General features: G+C 35.5%; 3 protein-coding genes across 3 annotated transcripts; 1 reads left to right on the top strand and 2 right to left on the bottom strand.

Moving 5' to 3' along the window:
• Positions 1 to 2359: 2359 nt before the first annotated feature.
• Positions 2360 to 3594, bottom strand: LOC18025885 (protein IRX15-LIKE). Its single transcript, XM_006409492.2, has one exon. It carries the CDS (start codon positions 3543 to 3545, stop codon positions 2556 to 2558), a length of 990 nt encoding a protein of 329 aa, XP_006409555.1. The 5' UTR covers positions 3546 to 3594; the 3' UTR covers positions 2360 to 2555.
• A 4014-nt stretch (positions 3595 to 7608) lies between these two features.
• Positions 7609 to 8726, bottom strand: LOC112089775. Its single transcript, XM_024160533.1, has 3 exons — positions 8513 to 8726; positions 8151 to 8467; positions 7609 to 7917 (listed from the first exon to the last, which is right to left on the bottom strand). The coding sequence occupies exons 1-3, from the start codon at positions 8724 to 8726 to the stop codon at positions 7609 to 7611; spliced, it is 840 nt and encodes a 279-aa protein (XP_024016301.1).
• A 5966-nt stretch (positions 8727 to 14692) lies between these two features.
• On the top strand, positions 14693 to 15992 carry LOC18025884 (F-box/FBD/LRR-repeat protein At1g51370). The gene is made up of 4 exons (XM_006409491.2): positions 14693 to 14760; positions 14892 to 15396; positions 15482 to 15613; positions 15714 to 15992. Exons 1-4 carry the CDS (start codon positions 14693 to 14695, stop codon positions 15990 to 15992), a joined length of 984 nt encoding a protein of 327 aa, XP_006409554.2.
• Positions 15993 to 20184: the final 4192 nt, after the last annotated feature.

Below are 20184 nucleotides of genomic sequence, written 5' to 3'. Positions count from 1 at the left end.
TAATATAAAATAATATGAATAAATATTTTAAACTTTGCTTTCTCTAGTTCACAATTAAAAAAAAATATAGTAAGTTTTCTCCTAAGAATGCTTTGTCTCTTCTCTATCTAAAGTAATTAGGGTTTTTATAGTTAAGTTTAAAGGAGTTAATTTCTTTTTTTAAACAAATAATTAGATAATATTAAAAAACAAAAGCAAAAATGATAGTGATGTAATGGGTTTGAAATATATTAAGCCCAACAAAATTGTAACTTGAGATGAGTTGACAATGATATGTCATTTTTTTCTATAATTTTAGTCGAAGTTTGCAGCAAAGCTTCCAACCACGAAAAATACGATTCCAACTCGAAATTATACGGTTTCTCTGCGTTTCCAAATAACAAAATTTCGAAATCGCGATTCCCCAACGATTCTAAACGATTTCATACGATTCCGATTACGATTCCAATTCTGATTCCAAAGCGGGAATCGGAGTTTTCCGAGCGATTCCGTGCAACGTAGTTCATAACTGGTGTGTATTGAAAGTGTGTCCTAGTAATAAAAGTCTCTCTCACCGAATAAGGGTTATGAATTACTTCTTTTTTTCATATATCGAGAAAAACATAAATGGAATTGAGCTTTATTTATTAGGACATGTTATCTTATTTTAAAATCGAAAGCCAAACTAGTTGTAAAGCACGAGAAGATTAATAAGTTTTATTGTTTTTGTAGAAATTAAAGTGAAAGAAAAAACTTTGATTAATATGTATAGCGCTGGAAAGGAGAAGCCATATTGCGAGGTAAGTCCCGCTTTCTCAGGGCCTTCTATCACCACCGACACATTTTAGCACATTTTAAAAAGAAAATTTTCCAGAGTACCAAAATAGCAAAAATAAAATGTTTTGTATCGTCGTATATAGTTATCTCATATAAAAAGTAAATCATATTTTTCACGTTCAAGTTTCAACCATAAATATAGTCAGATTTTTTTTTCCAAATAAATTCAAGATATTTTTCTCTCGTTGCACCCGGAAAAAAATCACATCACATGGATCTACCACCTGTTAAAAAAAAAAAACACTCTGAAACTTCGATAAGCTTTACTTCTATCAATTTGCAAATTTGAATTTTTTTTTAAAAATTCCATACTTGAAATATAAACCTTTAAACACCCTTTGACGACTAGACCAAATAACTTCTACCAATTTAAATCTAAAGTGAATATCTTCGAGAAAATGCCAAAAAATACTTCATTTATTTAATTTTTGGAAGAATCACCCACGAATTTTTAGCGCTGCCAGAAATCCACACAAACTATTTTTTCTATACATAAAAATACATAAGTTTTTTAAAGTTTCATTTCCCCCCTCTGATTTCACGGCCGTTAACAGACATAACGAAATTAATAAACAACGTTAATTTTTTGTAGGAAAAAATGCTAAAAAAATACATCAACTATTTAATTTTACCAGAAACCCACACAAACTTTTTGCATTGCTAGAAATCGACACAAACTATTTTTTTAATCTATAAAAATACACAAACTTTTTATATTTCCATTTTTCCTCCTCAAGTTTCACGGTCATTATAGACATAACAGAATCAAAAAACTGCGTTAATATTTTATAATACGTATTAGTTACTGTCAAATTAATACCATTATTACCTTTAAAAAGAAAAACCTAAACTCTAATTTTTTTCTCTTACTTTTCAGAAATTGAGTGAAATCGGTTGAAAATGTGGTTAATAAAGCAATAAATCATGTTTAGAACATATACATCATCTCCTCGAATTGCTCTTATTAGTCTTATATATCACAACACACAATGTTTCCGACTCGATTTATACTACCAACCATATTTTTCAACCGATTTCACTCAATTTCTAAAAGAAAAAGAAAAATTAGGGTGTAGAATTTTCTTCCCCAAATCGATTTGAAGATTTTCTAAGGGTAACAATGATATCACTCCTAGAATAGTTAGCACGTGTTACAAAAAACTAACATAACGACTGTGAAACTTGAGGAGAAAAAATAGAATTTTAAAAAATTTGTGTATTTTTATAGATTAAAAAAAATAGTCTGTGTGGATTTCTGGCAATGCAAAAAGTTTGTGTGAGTTTCTGGCAAAATTAAATAGTTGATGTATTTTTTTAGCATTTTTTCCTACAAAAAATTAACGCTGTTTATTGATTCTGTTATGTCTGTTAACGGCCGTGAAATCAGAGGGGGAAAAATGAAACTTTAAAAAACTTATGTATTTTTATGCATCGAAAAAATAGTTTGTGTGAGTTTCTGGCAACGCTAAAAGTTCGTGAGTGATTCTTCCAAAAATTAAATAAATAAAGTATTTTTTGGCATTTTTCCAGAATATCTTCTAATATTTTGTATGTTTTTTCATCAATGGAATGACATTTGTTTTTGGATTTTAGGATACATCTTGTACTCCCAAGGTTTCAAGTGTAACCGTCTCCAAAATGAAAAACAAACGAAAAGACTAAACGACATTTTAAAAAAGAAACCCTCAATATCTAAGTTAATTACAAAAGAGCCACCCAAGACCAAAAGTAACCCACTTTCAGTCATCATCAACACCGACCTCTTCATCGCCACTACTTACCGGCGTAAAAGGCTCCGACAATTTCGTCGAATTCCGACAAAACCCACTGTTACTCTGATTCTTCCTTTCCTCCGCCGCCACAACGAAATGCCCTAAATCTCCGACGACCTCAATCAGATTCTCCTCACATAGAAACTCCTCACTGTAAACTCTCTCAATCTCTCTCCCAAACTCATGTACAAAAATATCCGTCTTCTTCCCGGAATCTCTACTCTTCGCCAAAACCGCCGAAGTAAATATCGGAGCCATCCTTCCCGGCGAATCTCCGGCGTACCCACGAGGCCCGTCTACCAAAATCACGTCCCAATCGATCTCATAGACAAAATTGGGTAAATCGTTGATCCCCAGTTTACAATCCGAGAACAATAGATTCTGAACGGGACGACATTCGGGTCGGGTTTTATAATAACCCAAAAGCTTACCGGCTTGAGAGACTTTAGTCGAGAAAACGACGTCGTAAGCTTCAGCTCCGGGATTACTCTGCTCGAATTTGGAAACGGCGTAAGGGTTTTCGTCGACGAAGACGGTACGGCCTTTGAGATTTATGGATCTCCAGAAGAGAGATTCGTGGGTTAGGCCAAAGACGAGGAGGTTACAGGTGGGGGATTTTGAGTTAATGACGGTGGAGATGGCGGAGAGTTCGGAGAAGGACATTGAGATGTTTGGTGGAGATGAGGAAGTGTAGTGGAGGAGTGCGGCAAGGATCGGTGGTGAGAGGGAGGAGGATGGTGAAGATGAGGAGAGAGAGTGGGAGGTTGTTGTAGTGGAGTGGAGAGAGGAAGAGAAGAGAGAGAAATAGAAGAGGAGAGTGAAGAAAGATATGAAGAGGATGAATAAGAGACGGTGGTGATTCGCGGCGGCGACGGCGGAAGCTGATTTTGAGGTTAAAGGAGTGTGGTGGTGGTGGTGGTGGAAGAGGATCAAATTAGTGTTTGTGCTGCTCTTCATTTTTTTCTTTTTTTTTCGATTAAACAAAAACAAAAAGGAGAAAGGAAGAAGACGAAATGTGTTGGTCTCTTTGAGAAACGCTTTATAAACCACAAAGAAAAAGAAATTTGGTGTTTTCTAATAGATTTTGTTGGTTCATTCCGGTTCTGTTTCTTGAACCGGTAGTTTAAAAGACCCGAAACGGATGTCGTTGTCAGCTTCCATAGTAATTGCTAAGGTCCCACATAACTATACTTTTGTTTGATTATTTATCAGTATTCAAAATTTTTTAACTGGGTACTGAATTTTTAGAGATTTAATTTCAAACATATCCTAGAGTCATTTGCATGGTTTGGCATTTTCTATAAACTGTGTACAATAGGTTCTTTTTGCGTAAAAAAACTTGTGTAGTTTTTAACACTTAGTAAAGATAATTAGAATTTTAGCACTTCTTTACTGTACATGCACAATTTTTTTGTTGTAACCCTACACACACGGATCAATTAGAGGTGAAAACAAAATCGTCTTTAGCACTGCTAAAGTAAAAAAAAAATTGAAAAGTGCTTTTCTGTGCAAATAAGTCTATTTTGCTAAAGTATTGGCACAAAGAAATTTTATATTTAGAATAAACGCCAAAACATATATAATTAAAAAAAACATGCTTTTAATAGAAAGATTTCGAATGATTGTTAAAATATAGTGCTACTTAAACTATGTAAACTTTTGATGAATTTTGATTTCTTAAAATTCCTAAAATATATTAACTTTAGTTCTATACATAGTCTATTCTAAAGTAATGTTGTTTGGTCTTATGTCTGAATTTGATATATGATTATGTTTTCCTATTTTGGAAGTTTTCTTTCTAGTGTTAGTTTTGTGAATAGACTAAACATTGATTAGTTCTCCGGTATATATCAATTACGACCTACCATTAAATATATTTCTTTATATGCTCATTTGAAAATAGGATGCGAAAGGTGGTCTCTTCTAGCTCCAATCTTTCACCATAGATTTGGATAGACCTTTATTAGTTTGTATATTAGTTTCCTTTTGGGTTGAGGGATGGAACTCTCACTCTTTGATTATGTAAATGCAAAACTCTTGTTATTTTTCCAAAGAAAAAACACTTATTTCAGGAGAACAACTTAATTTACATATAATAAATAACATATGTTTTATGGATTTTTCATAGGGTCTAAGTTTCCCACAAAATGAACAAACGCGTGGAACTTAATTCAGAAACATGATAAAAAATGATTTCAAGAACTTTCTAACGCTCAAGTCAATAATTTTATAATAAAGATGATAGTTGAAAACTAGAAAGAATCAGAAACCATAGTAGAAATAGCTAAGAGACTCTGGGCCCGAATGAATGGAATTCGTGGAGTATCTGTTGATTTAGAAGGCACATTCGTTTGTGAGAAAAAATAGATTTGGGTTGACTAATAAGATAGTTAGAAAATAGTCGGAAATGGAGTGATCATACTAGGTCTCTCAAATAAATAAAAAGTCTATTGATGTGTATTCAGTCTAGAATTAGGAACAATTTGTATTAAAATGATAACCATACATTATTGAAACATAAATTTTACAAAGTCTTTAAAATCTAGTCTTATTGAACTTATAATCGCATAAACACTTATAGATTAAAGAAATTCTTTATTAATGCTTAGAAAACTTGTCTCAAAAACTAAACACAATAATTTCTTAGCTCTCTCTTGTCTCTAATGCGACTTCATTAAAAACCTATTTATAGTGTTACGACATCTTCCCTTAACACCTTTTTTTTTCCTAATCTGTTTAGAAATTACCTAAAATCTATTTTATTCTAACTGACCTTGTTAGATATCTTGGGCTTCAAGTAATGGATCAAAGCTTATCCAACATTCTCTCTTTTAAGCTTTGACTCTGTTTTGGACATCTTTCCAACACCAATTAAGGTCCTCATCTCAGCAAACTTAATCTTTGCCAAAGCCTTAGTGAGAATATCGGCCTTTTGTTCAACTTCTGGTACATGCTCCACATCAACTAGTCCATTCGCAATGCACTCTCTTATGAAGTGGTAGCGCTTGTGTATGTGTTTACTCCTGCCATGAAACACCGGATTCCTTGTGAGCGCAATAGGAGATTGGTTATCAATCTTTGTGATAACTTGATCAGACATCCATCATGTTATCTCGCTTAAGAGTTCTTGGAGCCAGATTGCTTGATGAGCTGCTTCTGTTGCTGCCATGAACTCTGCTTCACAGGTTGAAAGTGCAACTGTTTCTTGCTTTTGCAAACACCATGTGACTGGTGAGGAACCAAAGTAGAACATATGCCTTGTAGTGCTTCTCCCATCGTCTGGATCTATGTTATGACTACTGTCGCTGATGCCAACAAGTTTCTTTGTCTTTTCACGCGTGAACTTCAAACCATATGTACTTGTTCCCTTGAGATACCGCAGTATATGCTTCATTACTTTGCCATGTGACTTGCGAGGACTTTGCATATATCTGCTTGCCACACCAACTGAAAAAGCTAAATCAGGTCTAGTGTGTAACAAGTACCTCAAGCATTCAACATTTCTCCTATAGTTAATCGGTTCTATTTCTGTTTCATCTTGTGCCTTAGAAACCTTCAGACCAAACTCCATAGGTACTTGAGTCGGATTGCAGTTCTCCAAACCAGCTTCCTTCAAGATTCTCCTTGCATAAGCCTCTTGTTTGATTTTGATACCATCCTTCCCTTGATAGACTTTGATGCCGAGGTAATAGGTGAGTCTTCCAAGATCAGACATCTCGAACTTAGATGACATCCCAGCTTTGAACTCCTTAATCTCTTTAAGACTATTACCTGTTACAAAGAGGTCATCAACATAAATGGCAACAATCAGCGCAGGTTATCTCCCTCTTGCTTGCGATACATTGAATTATCCTTCGAGCATCTTTTGAATCTCATGCCCTTTAAAATCTGATCCAGCTTTGTATTCCAAGCCCTTGGATTCTGCCTTAGACCGTACAATGCTTTTGAGAGTTTGTACACCTTGTGCTCTTCACCTTTAGCTTCAAATCCTTCTGGTTGACTCACATAGACATCCTCCTCCAGTTCTCCATGTAAAAATATCTAGATGATGGATTTATAATCCTTGAGAGGCTGCCAAGGCGATCAACAATCTGATTTTCTATATGCGAGCTACAGGTGCAAAAACTTCATCAAAATCTATGCCAGATTGTTGCACATATCCTTTTGCTACAAGCCTCGCCTTGTACTTATTGATCGTGCCATCTGCATTCCTTTTAATTTTGAAAATCCACTTCAGACCGATGATTTTTGCTCCACTTGGCTTAACGACCAGAAACCAAGTCTTGTTTTTGTTGATAGAATCGATCTTTTCCCTGCAAGCTTTTCTCCACTCTGATAAGGCTTTAGCTTCCTTAAAATTTCCTGGTTCATCGTTTACTAGCAGCAAGAGATTCTCACATTCTATCGACGCTTGCAAAACGAAATCGTCTAAGTGTCGTGGTCTAACTACAGGACGTGTCGACCTTCTCAGTGGTTGTTGCTGCTGAGGTGAGTTTGCTGTATTGCTCTCGTCAACCTGATCAGTTTCGGTATAATCAGTTTCGTGTTCATTAGTGTTGCTCAACACTGCTGATGGTGTTGTTTGACACCTAGTGTCGGTTGATACCGCTTATGGTTTTGTTCGACACTCATCGTTTCCTTCTTCTTCATGATCATAGCCGATTACTGCAGGCCCTTCTACTGTATCAATAATCTCTCCCCACCTCATCTGAAACATACCTGGATCTCTCTTAGATCCATCTTGTGTTTTGTTCCAGTTCCACTCTGCTTTCTCGTCGAATACTATGTCTCCATTCACCACTATTCTTTGTGTTGTTGGGTTAAACAATCTGTATGCCTTGGATCCTGGCTCAATCCCAAGGTGGACTAGTGATTGCGACCTGTCATCTAGCTTCTTAAGGTTTGTTGTTTCCACCTTTGCATAAGCTAAACACCCAAATACTCTGAGATGACTAAGACTTGGTTTTCTTTCTTTCAGGCTCTCATAAGGTGTCATGTTCTTACGGGTTTTTGTAGGCACTCAATTGATGATGTAAGTTGAGTGACGAACCACCTCTCCCCAAAGATATTTTGGCACCTTCATAGCCTTGAGATTACTCCTTGTCATCTCCATTAAGGTCATGTTTCTTCTCTCTACTACACCATTCTGTTGAGGTGTATAGGGAGCAGTGAGATGCATCCTAATCCCACTTTGTTCGCAGAACTCCAGAAATTCCCTTGAAGTAAACTCCCCTCCTCTATCTGTCCTTAAAGTCAGGATTTTTTTCCCTAGTTCCTTTTCCACCAGACCTTTGAATGCTTTGAATTTTCCATATGCTTCACTCTTCTCCTAAAAAGGATAGACCACATATATCTTGAAAAATCATCAATGATCGCAAATATGTACCTATTGTAAGCGATGGTTGGTGGTGTTATTGGACCACACAGGTCCGCATGAAGCAGTTCTAGGGGTTTAGATGCTCTAAACGCAGCTGTCTTTGGGAAAGAATATCGAATTTGCTTGCCCAACAAGCAGGATTCGCACAATTCCTACTCTTCTCGGATTTCCAGTAATCCATGAACCATCTTGTTTTGAGTTATAGCCTTCATCGTCCTAAAGCTTATATGTCCCAATCTAGAATGCCATCTCCATGTCTCGTCTTCCACCTTCGACTGTAAACACGCAGATTTTCCAATTTTTAGCTTTCTTTTGTAAAGCCGATTTGAAGACCTTGTGACTTTAGCGAGTAGTTTCTTGTCTGGATCATGGAGTGTCAGATAGTCCTGCCTCATCCTTACATGGCAGCCGGCTTCTGTAGCTTGTCCCAAGCTTAAGATGTTGTTCTTGAGGTCAGGGATGTAGTAAATATCCATGACAAGTTTTTGTTCCCCTGTCTTGCCTTGAAAAAGGATGGATCATTTACCTCCTATTTCAACACAAGAACCATCACCAAATTTGACTTTGCCTTTGAAATTTCTGTTCAATTCGGAGAAGTATTCTTCTTTTCCTGTCATGTGGTAACTTGCTCCATTGTCGAGATACCAAACTCCTTCTTCTTCTTTGTGTACTTCAAAGTTCTTTGGAATTAGTTTCTCTTCGTTCAGAAACACAACTTCATGCATATACAGTGCTTCGTCGGTTTCTTCCGTCTCCACCATATTTGCCTCTTGTGTTTTCTGTGCTCTCTCCGGAAAAACTGAGGTGAAGTGGCCTGGTTTATCACATCTGTAGCAAATAACCTTCGATCTATCCTTCTTCTCTTTTGTCTGATCGTTTTGGTTTGGTGCTCTCTCTCTTGTGAATTAAACCTTCCATATCTGCCTCGTCCTCTGCTTCCTCTGCCTCCTCTTCCACGTCCTCTCCCTCTTAAGCCGGAACTATTTTGTTCTAAGTTTGCGTACAGAAACTTCTCCTGTGTATCTCCTTGATTCTCATCATCGAGAATCCTTTCTTCATATGCTTTAATTCTACCAATGATATATTCAAAGCTTGTTGTCTTCAGGTCCAGTACTTGCTCGAGAGATGCTACAATGTGGATAAACTTCTGTCTTGGTAAGCTATTGAGGAACTTGTTCACAAGCTTTTGTTCCTCTATTGTCTTTCCAAGTGATGCAGCTTTTGAGGCGAGCTTGATAACTTCCCCGAGAAGTCATATATTGAGTCTGAATCCTTCATCTTTATTCTTTCGAATTCAGACATAAGTGTTTGAAGTCGAACTTCCTTGACGCAATCTGCTCCTAGGTTTCGAGATTTGATTGCATCCCATATGCCATTTGCTGTTTCTTGCTCGTCGACTTGCAGAACAAGGGACTCTGGGATCGCTTGAAACAACAGGCCAGTGGCGATATCACTCTTTGCAGTGTCGGTTGAACCTGGTTCGATCGTCTCCCAGACTTTGTGAATTCGGAGCAGTACCCTCATCTTCATTGCCCACACAGGTAGCTTGTTGCGGTCAACATCGGGCACTGAATTGAAGAAGGTACGGTTTCCATTGTTTGGGTCGAAGGGACTATGTCTCCCATCTTTGTATATCTTATAATCTTTGTGTTTCTTCGATTAGGGTTTGGATCGCTTCTAACTCAAGCTCCGATACCAAATATAATCGCATAAACACTTATAGAACTTTATTAATGCTTAGAAAATTTATCTCAAAAACTAAACACAATAATCCCTTAACTCTCTCTTGTCTCTAATGCGACTTCATTAAAGACCTATTTATAGTGTTAGGACATCTTCCCTTAACACTTTTCCTTTTCCTAATCTGTTTAGAAATTACTTAAAACCTATCTTATTCTAACCGACCTTGTTAGATATCTTGGGCTTTAAGTAATGGACCAAAGCTTATCCGACAGAACTAGTGATTTGAAAACGTATTTTCAAATCCATTGCTATTAGAAAAATTTTAAACAATGAAAAAAAAAATCCCCTTCTCTTTGGAGAGAATGGTGTATTTATAGTGATACTTAGTTTTGGCTAGAATATAGGGGTCTTTCGTCCCGTTATCAGGTTGGGTGTTGGATCCTCGTTCTCGAAGCTTTTGTGGGATAGTCCTTTTTACATATTTTCCTTGTTGTGTTCCATCGCTGGCAGTTAAGGGAGTTTTAGATTCCATATGTGTTTCTGTAGAAAAATATAACTTACCTTACCAGATTCACGTTACAAAGGTGTACTGGACTGTGTACTTAGTACTTATCCTTCCAGTTTTCGAAACTGACGGGTTATCGTGGTTGTCTTACTGTTTGGTCGTCCCTTTTGGACCACTAATTCACTAATACTACTCTCTCCATATAACGAGTTGAGTTAGTGAATTCAGTAAAGGGGGCCATTCTCTTTCTCTATTAAACCAGTAATCCCCTAACACCCTTTTCTCCAAATATCAGGATAGGTTTGGAAAATTGTGTTCTTATTGAATCTGGTATAGTATGTGACTACTCGCTGTACTAGCATTCTCTGTTGATAAGACTATATACAATGGAGTGTTGAATTGACTCAACACAATTGTGTTGAAAAACCAAAAAAGATGATGTGGATTCATTTCTGTTGAATGTTTTCAACTAGTTGAAAACCAAAAAGTAGAGACAAGAAATGACACCTATCATCAATTGGTTGGACGAAAAAAAAAATTAGTTAATATACGGATAAAAACACATGTTCTATTTCTATTGGATGCTGTGATTCTTGATATTTTTTTCTCATCCAAATCATTTGAGCTCAATTATTTCAACGAAAATTATATATATATATATATTTTTTTTATACCAAAATTCATCATTTTTCATTCTCTATAAATAGAGACTTGTTTCATTCAATTTGGACAAAAGTCTTTTTTTTACTATATTTTTCCTATTAGTTTTAAACAAGCTCTTGTGTATTTTTTTACCCGTCTTTTTAGTGAAATGGATCCAAATAACAACCCTTTTAGCTCCCAAAACTCTTCTAACTATCCTTTTAACTATCCAAATCCTAACAATTATCCTTTTCCAAACCAATCTTCAAATCAACCCCAAAATATACCAAATTATGGTTATCCACCAAAATTTTTCATGCCGTCAGCCATTCCAAACTATCGTCCATATTATGGATCGATGATGCCATATCCATCTCAAACACCTCCTTATTCTTCTACTCCAATGGGTAATGAAATTGATCCGAATGTTGGAGCAATTGAATTTCCCAAATCAATTAGACTTCCGTAGAGTGAACCAGATAAGTTATTTTCCCAATGCCAAGAAGGATGTCAGAAGAACATCGAACATGCATTTGAAGTGTTTCAGGCTCAATTCAAAATCATTCGTGAACCAGCCCGCCTGTGGGATATTGCGGATTTGGCTATAATTATGAGGTCATGTATCATATTGTATAATATGATTGTTGAAGATGAACGAGATACATATGCTCAAAATTAGTCTGATTATGATCAGTCTGAGGCAAGTGGGTTTACTACACCACATCCATTCTCGACCAAGGTGTTACCTGTATTTGTAAATCATGTCCGTGCTAGATCCGAGTTGCGTGATTCAAATGTACATCACGAATTGCAAGCAGATCTCGTCAAACACATATGGGAAAAATTTAGAATGTTCCATGATTAAAGAGATATTAAAGTATTTGTATGTGATTTAAGAATTTTATTGTTTGTGACCTGAGTCTATCGTAAATTTCAAGGTATGTGTGTTTTATTTAGTTTTTTTCGTATGCTTATTCATGTATTGTATTTAATTCTAAGATTTTCATAATTTTAATTTTTTAATGATAATTATTTCTATTTTTATTTTTACTAATTAAAAACGTAGTTAAAATAGGAAATGTTTTTTTTTTAGTTTTAAGATAATAATCATAAAAGATAATAAAAATATGAAGTAAAATATGTGGGGTAGAATGTTAAATTTTTATTAAATAGAACCATTGTAAATATAAAAGTTAAATTGTGTTGAATAATTAGGTGGAAGAAAGAGAAGATGATGTGAATTGTTAAAAGAGAAAAAAAAGGGTGTTGAAAATCAAAACCATTGTATAGTCTAACATTGCATAAGAGTGGATTTTGGGACGGGTGACTTTTATTGGATAGCAAAAGGTTATTAGCCACATGTCGGTTTCTGATTGGATAGAAGGAAAGATAAAAAATCATTTAAACTTTTATATTTTATAAAATTAAATAAATTATTTATATGTTATTATTTTTTACTTTTTTCTTTATAAATTATGAAATAAAATTATCTATTTAACAAACTCCATTATGCATATGTTTAAATTATATATCAATATTATATTTAATAAATAATAGTTAAAATTTAAAATAATAAATTATTTTTGATTAAAAAATGATATAAATATTAGAAATCTATGTTTAAAATATTTAAAATATTTAAAATATTTTTTATGTCAAGTATGTTTATTCAAAAAATAAACTCTAGTTACAATAAAGCGAAATTATTAATTTTTGTAAAGAACTCTTAATAGAGTTCCACTATTGGAACAAAAAAAATTTCTTAACAAATATTCTTAACATAAATTTTATAATTAAATATTAACTAAGAACTTCTTATGAGGTTCTTGCATTTGCATTGAACATGCTCTAAGGGTCAATACTTATCCACAACATCCATCATTAAAAAATTATACTCCCTCTATTTCACAAAAAATGTTATTTTAAAATTTTATTTTTATTTAACAAAAATATCACTTTATATTTCTAATACAAAATATTGAACAAAAGTCCAATTTAAATCTTATTTTTTAGTATATTAGTTAGAACGAGAAAATTATTATGTGTATTAGTAAAAGCAGTGTAAAACTTTTACTAATTATTTTTAATATGTGTAAAATATGTTTAATTCACTTTTTTATAAAACAAAGGTAGTATATGTTATTTACTGAAGTTATATCCCAAACGCTACAATTTAATTGATGCCAACACAATTTAATCCATGTTTTAAAAGAGATTTTAGTATCAACCGATCCATTTTAAAATCCTTCACTAAGTTTTGAAACAACCACTCAACTAACAGATTTAATGAAATCAACCTCTAAAGTTTCTCTTTCCACATTTCTTCTTATGTGCCTATAAGATCCAAAAACATATAATATTGTTAACTTCAAACATGTTACTTAAACAAATCAATGTCTTAATGGAATATTAACAACTTACCCACTCCGATGTATCTAGGTAGCGGATCTCTGTCTTAACGAAGCCGCATTCTATACATTTCAAACCTATCTCCTGATCTAGATAGAGATCGTAATTTCTTTTCTTGCAACGTTCCTTTGGATCATCAGTCGATATTTCTCCATCAGGCTGTAGAGATTACATATTGAAATAAACATCCACTAATACAAAGTACATAATAAAACCGATTAATTTAAAGATTAAATTACCTCTGAAGAAACATTGATGGCCTTCGCAGTTGATTTGCTCAATAAGTCATGCATCTCTTCCCAAATATTAGTTTCATCAATCTCTGATTGAGAAATTGGAGGAGGTGAAGGTGGTTCTTCCACCCCAAATTGCATGTTCAATGGTGGTGGATTAATTATCAGTAATCCGTTTTCATCATAAGTTTTTTTCTTGTTGATTCTCCATTTTTTCAAATATCTTATTTGGCGTTTAGGGTTGCAGGGAAATTTTTAGAAATATGTTTATAATCGAAGCAACTCTTATTTTTATATAGAATAACGTAGTTAAAAATATTCAATGTCACCAAATTTCCATGTTTTTTTGGGAAAACTATTTCAACCAACCAATTTGATTTTTTTACTTTCGCTTTTGATATATGGACATAATATTTACACAAGGCAATGCAATCAATTGACACAACTTGGCTGATACAAAAATATTTAAAAGTTTGGATTTTTCTCTTTACTGTTTTATTTAATCCGCAATATATGGTAACAAAATATTGTGCTCCAAGAATTTTGAACTAATATTCATATGAAGCTATTATGTTAAAATTGAATTATCTAACCATATATCCAATATTTTTATAAAGTTAATATGAAAGATATTTATATATTGTTATTACTTTCTAAAACCAGATCTATATTGCAATCTTTAAAGTTTTCGTATATTCGTGTAAACCCTATTTAATTCATCTATATATTTACATCATACTTGTGTGACCTGCAACTTCATTTGTTATACTGATTAAAAAATCTCCATATTTCTCATTTCTACTGCTATGAACATGATAGTTAAGCATTCCGCGTCTCACTTTTATCGATTAAGAAACATTTTGATAGATTTATAGAGAATTACGATTAATAACTTATTATAGTACATTATTTGTTTCCATTTACAAGTTTTAACAAGTTCTTTATCATGTTGTTTTCAGAAATTATTCAATTTCATCTACCAAGAACAAATTTTTCCAAGCAAAACAAGGTCGACAAACTTATGAAAATACAAAATTCGTTGCTTGGATTGAGTGTAACAAGATATACGCAACAGCCAGATTCCTGCTCTATACTGAACTATCTCATCAATTTGTCTGGAATGCCACATTGCATGAGTGGAGGTCACGGGTAAAGGGTTCAGGAAATCCAACTATTCTTCAACAATATTCAGTTTATGATGGGGAGATATTTTATTTGGGTTGTCTGTTGAATATCATTAGAGGTCCTTGCCGTTATGAAGACTTTAACTCTTGGAATAGACTTTAACTCTTGCGAATTCCAGCGTTTCAGTTGGTTTATGAGGTTTGTTGACCGGATTTTCGATTTACACAAGGGCTTTTGGATACAGAAACTGATTTTTTGTTGAATCTAACCCTCTGGATCGATCTAGTGAATGCTCGAGGGATTCAGCATCTTGATATTTGTTTTGACAGATCTTATAGATTTGGTGTGATAACACCCCTGAGCCTATATACATGTGAGACACTTGTACACTTACGACTCTCTTGGGTCATCTTGGTTCATCCCGAGTTTGCTTTTTTACCTTGCCTAAAGATCATGCATTTAGAATGTATTAAATGTCCCAATGAGGCCACATTGGAGAAACTTATTTTAGGCTCACCAGTTCTGGAGGATGTAACGATCATTGCATACCTTGATGATGCTCCAAAGGTTTTACAAGTGCGCTCTCAGACGCTAAAGAGAATTCACATAAATGTGTATACCAAAGTTGTGAGTGATGCTCCTCTACTCCAGTATTTGAAGACTGAGGTTAACCCAAATAATCACTTTAAGATCACCAGTTCAGGTTCCTTTGCCAAAGTAGATATCTCCTTTGGTGGTGAACATAGTGAGTTATGCGAGGGAAGCATGACTCGTGATATCCTCACTGCTATTTCAAGGGTCAGAGATCTAGTTATTAGTTTTGTTACTTGGGAGGTATACATGCACGTCCAACATTTGAACTTTTTATATATACTTCCACACAAACGTTTCTAACCAATATTATTTTCTTTGTTACCAGGACGTCATTCCATACTTCTCCAAGCTTCAGTTTTGTTACTTGTCCCGATTGAGTGCTGAATTTTCGAACTCTGATGTGGAACTTTTGCCAGTTATTCTTCAGAGCTGTCGGAAACTAGAATCTCTCATTTTGGTGATAAATAGCTTTAATCCTCTTATTTAAGCATATATTGTTTGTGAAAGCTTTTGTGTATACTCAATCTCTTTATTATTATTTTTTTTTGGTTTTGCAGATATTGGCTGAATATGTGGTTGATAGTGAGAGTAGAGAACCAAAGGTGCCTCCATGTTTGATAGCATCACTCAAGTTTGTGGAGTTGAAAAGTCCAATCTTCAAATACGAAAGAGAAATGAAACTAGTAAAGTATATCTTGGAGAATTCCAAAATCTTGGAACAACTGACAATGCAATGGCTTTGTGATGACATTAGCACAGAGGCAAAGTATGACATCCTCAAAGAGATCCTTGCAATGCCAAGATGCTCAACCACTTGCCAAATCCTTGTTCTTTAATAAATTAGTAGTTGAACGTTGCATTGTAAAATTTTTCTCGACATCCAAGATCCTTGGGATTGGTTTGATGGGAGGCCTATAGAGTTACCTCTCATTTGGTTTGTACGCAGCCAACGAACCCATAGCGAGGTTTTTGCTGTAATGATGCGCCACAGTAACTTCAAGATGCAAACTTCATTGCTTCCCACAGATTTTTGAGACCAAGTCCTCCCTGTACTCCTGGCCTACACACTTTTCCCTATTCCCTTTGCCTTTCTTGGATTTAGATCTGGTCCAGACCAAAGGAAAGCCGAACATATGCTCTTGATTGTTTCAATACAACCCTTTGGTAAGCGAAATGCTGCCATCCAAAAGTTGATCAAACTCGAGATCACTGACGACAGAAGCTGCAAGCGACCTGTAAAAAGTAAGGTATCTTGCAGTCCAAGAGTTCACTTTCCCACGAATCTTGTCAACGAGAGGGGTGAATCCAGAGATCGTGTCTGCTTTGTTAGCAGTGGGAGTCCTAAGTACCTAACAGGGAGTGTTCCAATTTCAAATGCAAACCGCTGAGCTATGGTATCTCGATTTGATTATGAAATGCAAGATAAGCTGTTGATTTCTCTAAAATTATTTGCAGGCCTGATATTTTTGAGAACTCATCAAACATCTCAATTATTCCTTCCATTGACCGCAGAGTCCCATCCGAAAATATCATGAAGTCATCTGCGAAGCAGAGATGTGTAAGCTTCATGTTTGCACATTTTGGATGAAATCCAAATTTCCTCTGTATCGCTTCCTTGTCCAACATTTGAGACAGAACATTAACAAATAAATATGGAGAGAGGGAACAACCCTGATGTAGACCCTTTAAACTCCCAAAGTAGCCAATCAATTCACAATTCACCTGAACCGAGAAAGAGGATGTGGTGATGCACAACCTGATCCAGTGTATAAACTCTGATGGGACATTCAAAGCCTCCAGGATAGTCATCAGCAGGAAGTTCCACTCCACTGAGTCAAATGCTTTTGAAATATCTATTTTCAAAGCAGATATAGATGATATAGATGATCTATGGTAACCATCCACCAATTCTGAGGCAAGAAGCAAGTTTTCAAGCAAAAGTATGTCGTCAAAAAAGGCTGACTGATTCGGAGAGATGAAATTCAGAAGTATTCTCTTCAGCCTGTTCTCCAAAATCTTCGAAATGAGCTTGTATATCACATTACAACACACTATAGGTCTATAATCCTTTATTATTTTCGCTTGTTCCTTCTTCAGGATTAAAGCAAGGATATTGAGTTAACACCTTTAGGGAGGAATCCTTTACTGAATACCAGTCACCAAATCCTTTCCTAAAACCGGCCAGAACTCCTTGAAGAATTCCACTGTATATCCATCCGGGCTTGCATGGCGATTTGTTTGTGGCCATTGCAAACAAAACCGATCAAATCTCTGATTTTGTCACCACCGAAGTTAGAAGATGCCTGTCCTCTTGAGAGCACCGATACTCCAACAGATCCCCCATCTCCTCTGTTGTTGTATTAAAGTGCTCCACTGTCACCTGCTTTATATCATTCCTCCTTGTAAGAATATCCCCCAAAGAGGCCTGCAACTCTCTTATCCCATTTCTGACTTCCCTGACCTTAACAGCTCGATGATAAACTTTGTTGTTCTTATCTTCTACATTCAGCAAATTCAACTTTGCTTTTTGTGAGAGATAATTCTCCTCCATATTTAGCCATATTTTTCCATCTAGCAAATGCTTCATTTTCCTCATTCTGAGCTACCTCTGAAGGACCAAGTAGGTTTTGTTCTTGCTTTGCACACAAAACCTCATACTCCAACTTTACTCTCTGCGAGATGTTGTGTAAAGCGTCCCTAGATACCTGCCTGACAAGTGGTTTCTGATTCTTCAGTTTTTTAGAAAACCGATGCAGAGCTGAGGTGGAGTGAAATAAGGGAGTAGTTTCATTCCAGTACTGTTCCATTGCAACTTTGACCTGAGGCAGCTTGGCAATAACATTCAAGAATTTGAAAGGCTTTTTGGGCCTTGTTGTCTCTCCTTTGACATAGAACCTGCACCTCTGGTGATCAGAGAACCCTCCAGACTCGAATACACAATATGATTGTGGACTGCAGTTGAGCCAATGATCATTGATCAAGAGCCTGTCTAACTTTTTACACACCTGTCCATGAGCCCTTTTATTAGTCAGGTAAAGAGAGGTCCGTGATATCCCATATCAGTGAGATCTCCCTCTCGGACTATCCTCTGAAATTCCTGCATTCCACTCGACAGAATAAAATCCTCACCTGAATGCTCCTCCCTATTAAGAATCTCATTAAAATCACCCATAACTAACCAACGCAAATGTCTGTAAATCAGGGATGTAAAATGGCTACAAAGATCCTCCCATAGCTCCTTCCTATCCTCCAAGAAGTTTGATCCATATACAAATGAACATAAAAACTCATCCTCTGTTTCTTGCAGCTTCGCCCAAATTAGCTGGCTACTCTTGAACACTGGTGTTATGTGATGCGTGCTAGAGTTAGCAGGTCGCAAATAAGTTTTAAATTTATAAAATCTTAGTATACTGCAAATGCATAGTCGTGAGATGTAGTATTTAGGGTGTCGATGCATTAGGAGGCTGTCTAATATGCAAAAACTTTAAACTAGGTAAAATAAGCGAAATAATAAACTCAAGGGGAGGGGGGGGGGTTGTGAGTTTTGGTTTTTATGGGAAAAGAAAAGATGAAATAAACTAAACCTAATCCTAAACTAAATTGATAAGGGACTAAAAATGCAATAAGGTTGAGTTGCTAAGGAAAATCTAAGGGATGCTCAATTCAAACTGGGGTTCTAAACTCATAGGGGTCATCGCGGACTTTTCCTGTTTATCCTAATCGATATCTAAGTATCTTCCGACTAGTCTCAGGTAGAATGTCTTAATTATTTCTATTATCTGCATGAAACTAGAAGAGACACTTATATGGCTAACCAATTCTCGTCACCTTAACCAACTAATCACTTAAACTTGAGAACTAGCTTTCCGCGAGTAAGATCATGCATTAACTGAACTGAATTCGTTTTTGCTCACATCTTCTCTCTAGGTAGCTTTTGTCTCCTACAGCGACTATTTTCTTCTGAAGCTATGTACGCCGATCTGATACATCACTCTAGTGGCTCTGATCAATTCTAGGTTTAGAGATTAGTGCATGACTCTAACCTCATGCATTAAATTCAGCTTAAAAAATATGAGATTTAGAATATGGTTGAGAAAAACTAGTAATCCTAATCGAAGATGTAGATCCCTTTGATGGATCCTTAAAAACTCAACTGCTAAACTATTCTAACATGATGAAGGAAAAGATAAACAAATATGAAAGATGCATAAACTGAAATAGAAAAGATATATTAAAAGAAAGGAAGGAGATATGTCAAAGGTTCAAGGGAAGAATCCCTCTTTCCTTCACATAATCCTAAGAAAAAAAGTTTGGTGACTCAAAAACTCATAACAGGAGCACACACCCGATTAGAACTGCTAAGAAATGTATATAGAGGTCCGAAGGTCTTCTAGGTCTTCTTTAGAGCTTCTCTGAAAAGAAATGACAAAATGGGCTTGATGTTGGGCCGAGTTATGATGCACCGCGGGTGAGAGTTCTCTGGGACTGGTAAAATGATGGTTTACCACGGGTGAGAAGTGTGGGGCACGGCCAGAAGGTGTTTTTCCGCGGGTCAGCTGAAGTTCGGACTGGTTGACGGTACAACTTGATCTTCATGTATCTTCTTATTGCACCGTTGGATTATCCTGAAGTAAAGTGTTATGGAAAGTCAATTGAGTCCTTTTGAGTGTCTCCAAATTTTAGCTGGATCAACGGTGAGAAGGTCTTCATTTTATACTGAACTTCTGATGTTTGGACTCTGAGCTAAAGATATGGATTTCCTTCATTGTCATGTTTTTCTCTAAGTTTTCTGAAAAGAGTCTTCAAACTACAAATACAGAAAAACTGTATAAAAACTCCTAAAACTAATTAAAACCTTTGAAAAATTATTTGAAATTAATAGTAAAATTGGGTATAAATACGGTGTTGTCATTATGTGAACTGTTGATGGGCTTGCGGCCCTAGGGTTGTTTCTTAACAAGCCTGTTGGTCCCCCAAAAGTTTTAAATTTATAAAACCCTAGTGTCTGCAAGTGCACAGATGTACGTT

This window comes from Eutrema salsugineum, unplaced genomic scaffold, assembly GCF_000478725.1.
Source record: "Eutrema salsugineum unplaced genomic scaffold, Eutsalg1_0 scaffold_11, whole genome shotgun sequence".
NCBI classification, from domain to species: Eukaryota; Viridiplantae; Streptophyta; class Magnoliopsida; order Brassicales; family Brassicaceae; genus Eutrema; species Eutrema salsugineum.
This window is presented reverse-complemented; position numbering and strand designations above follow the sequence as displayed.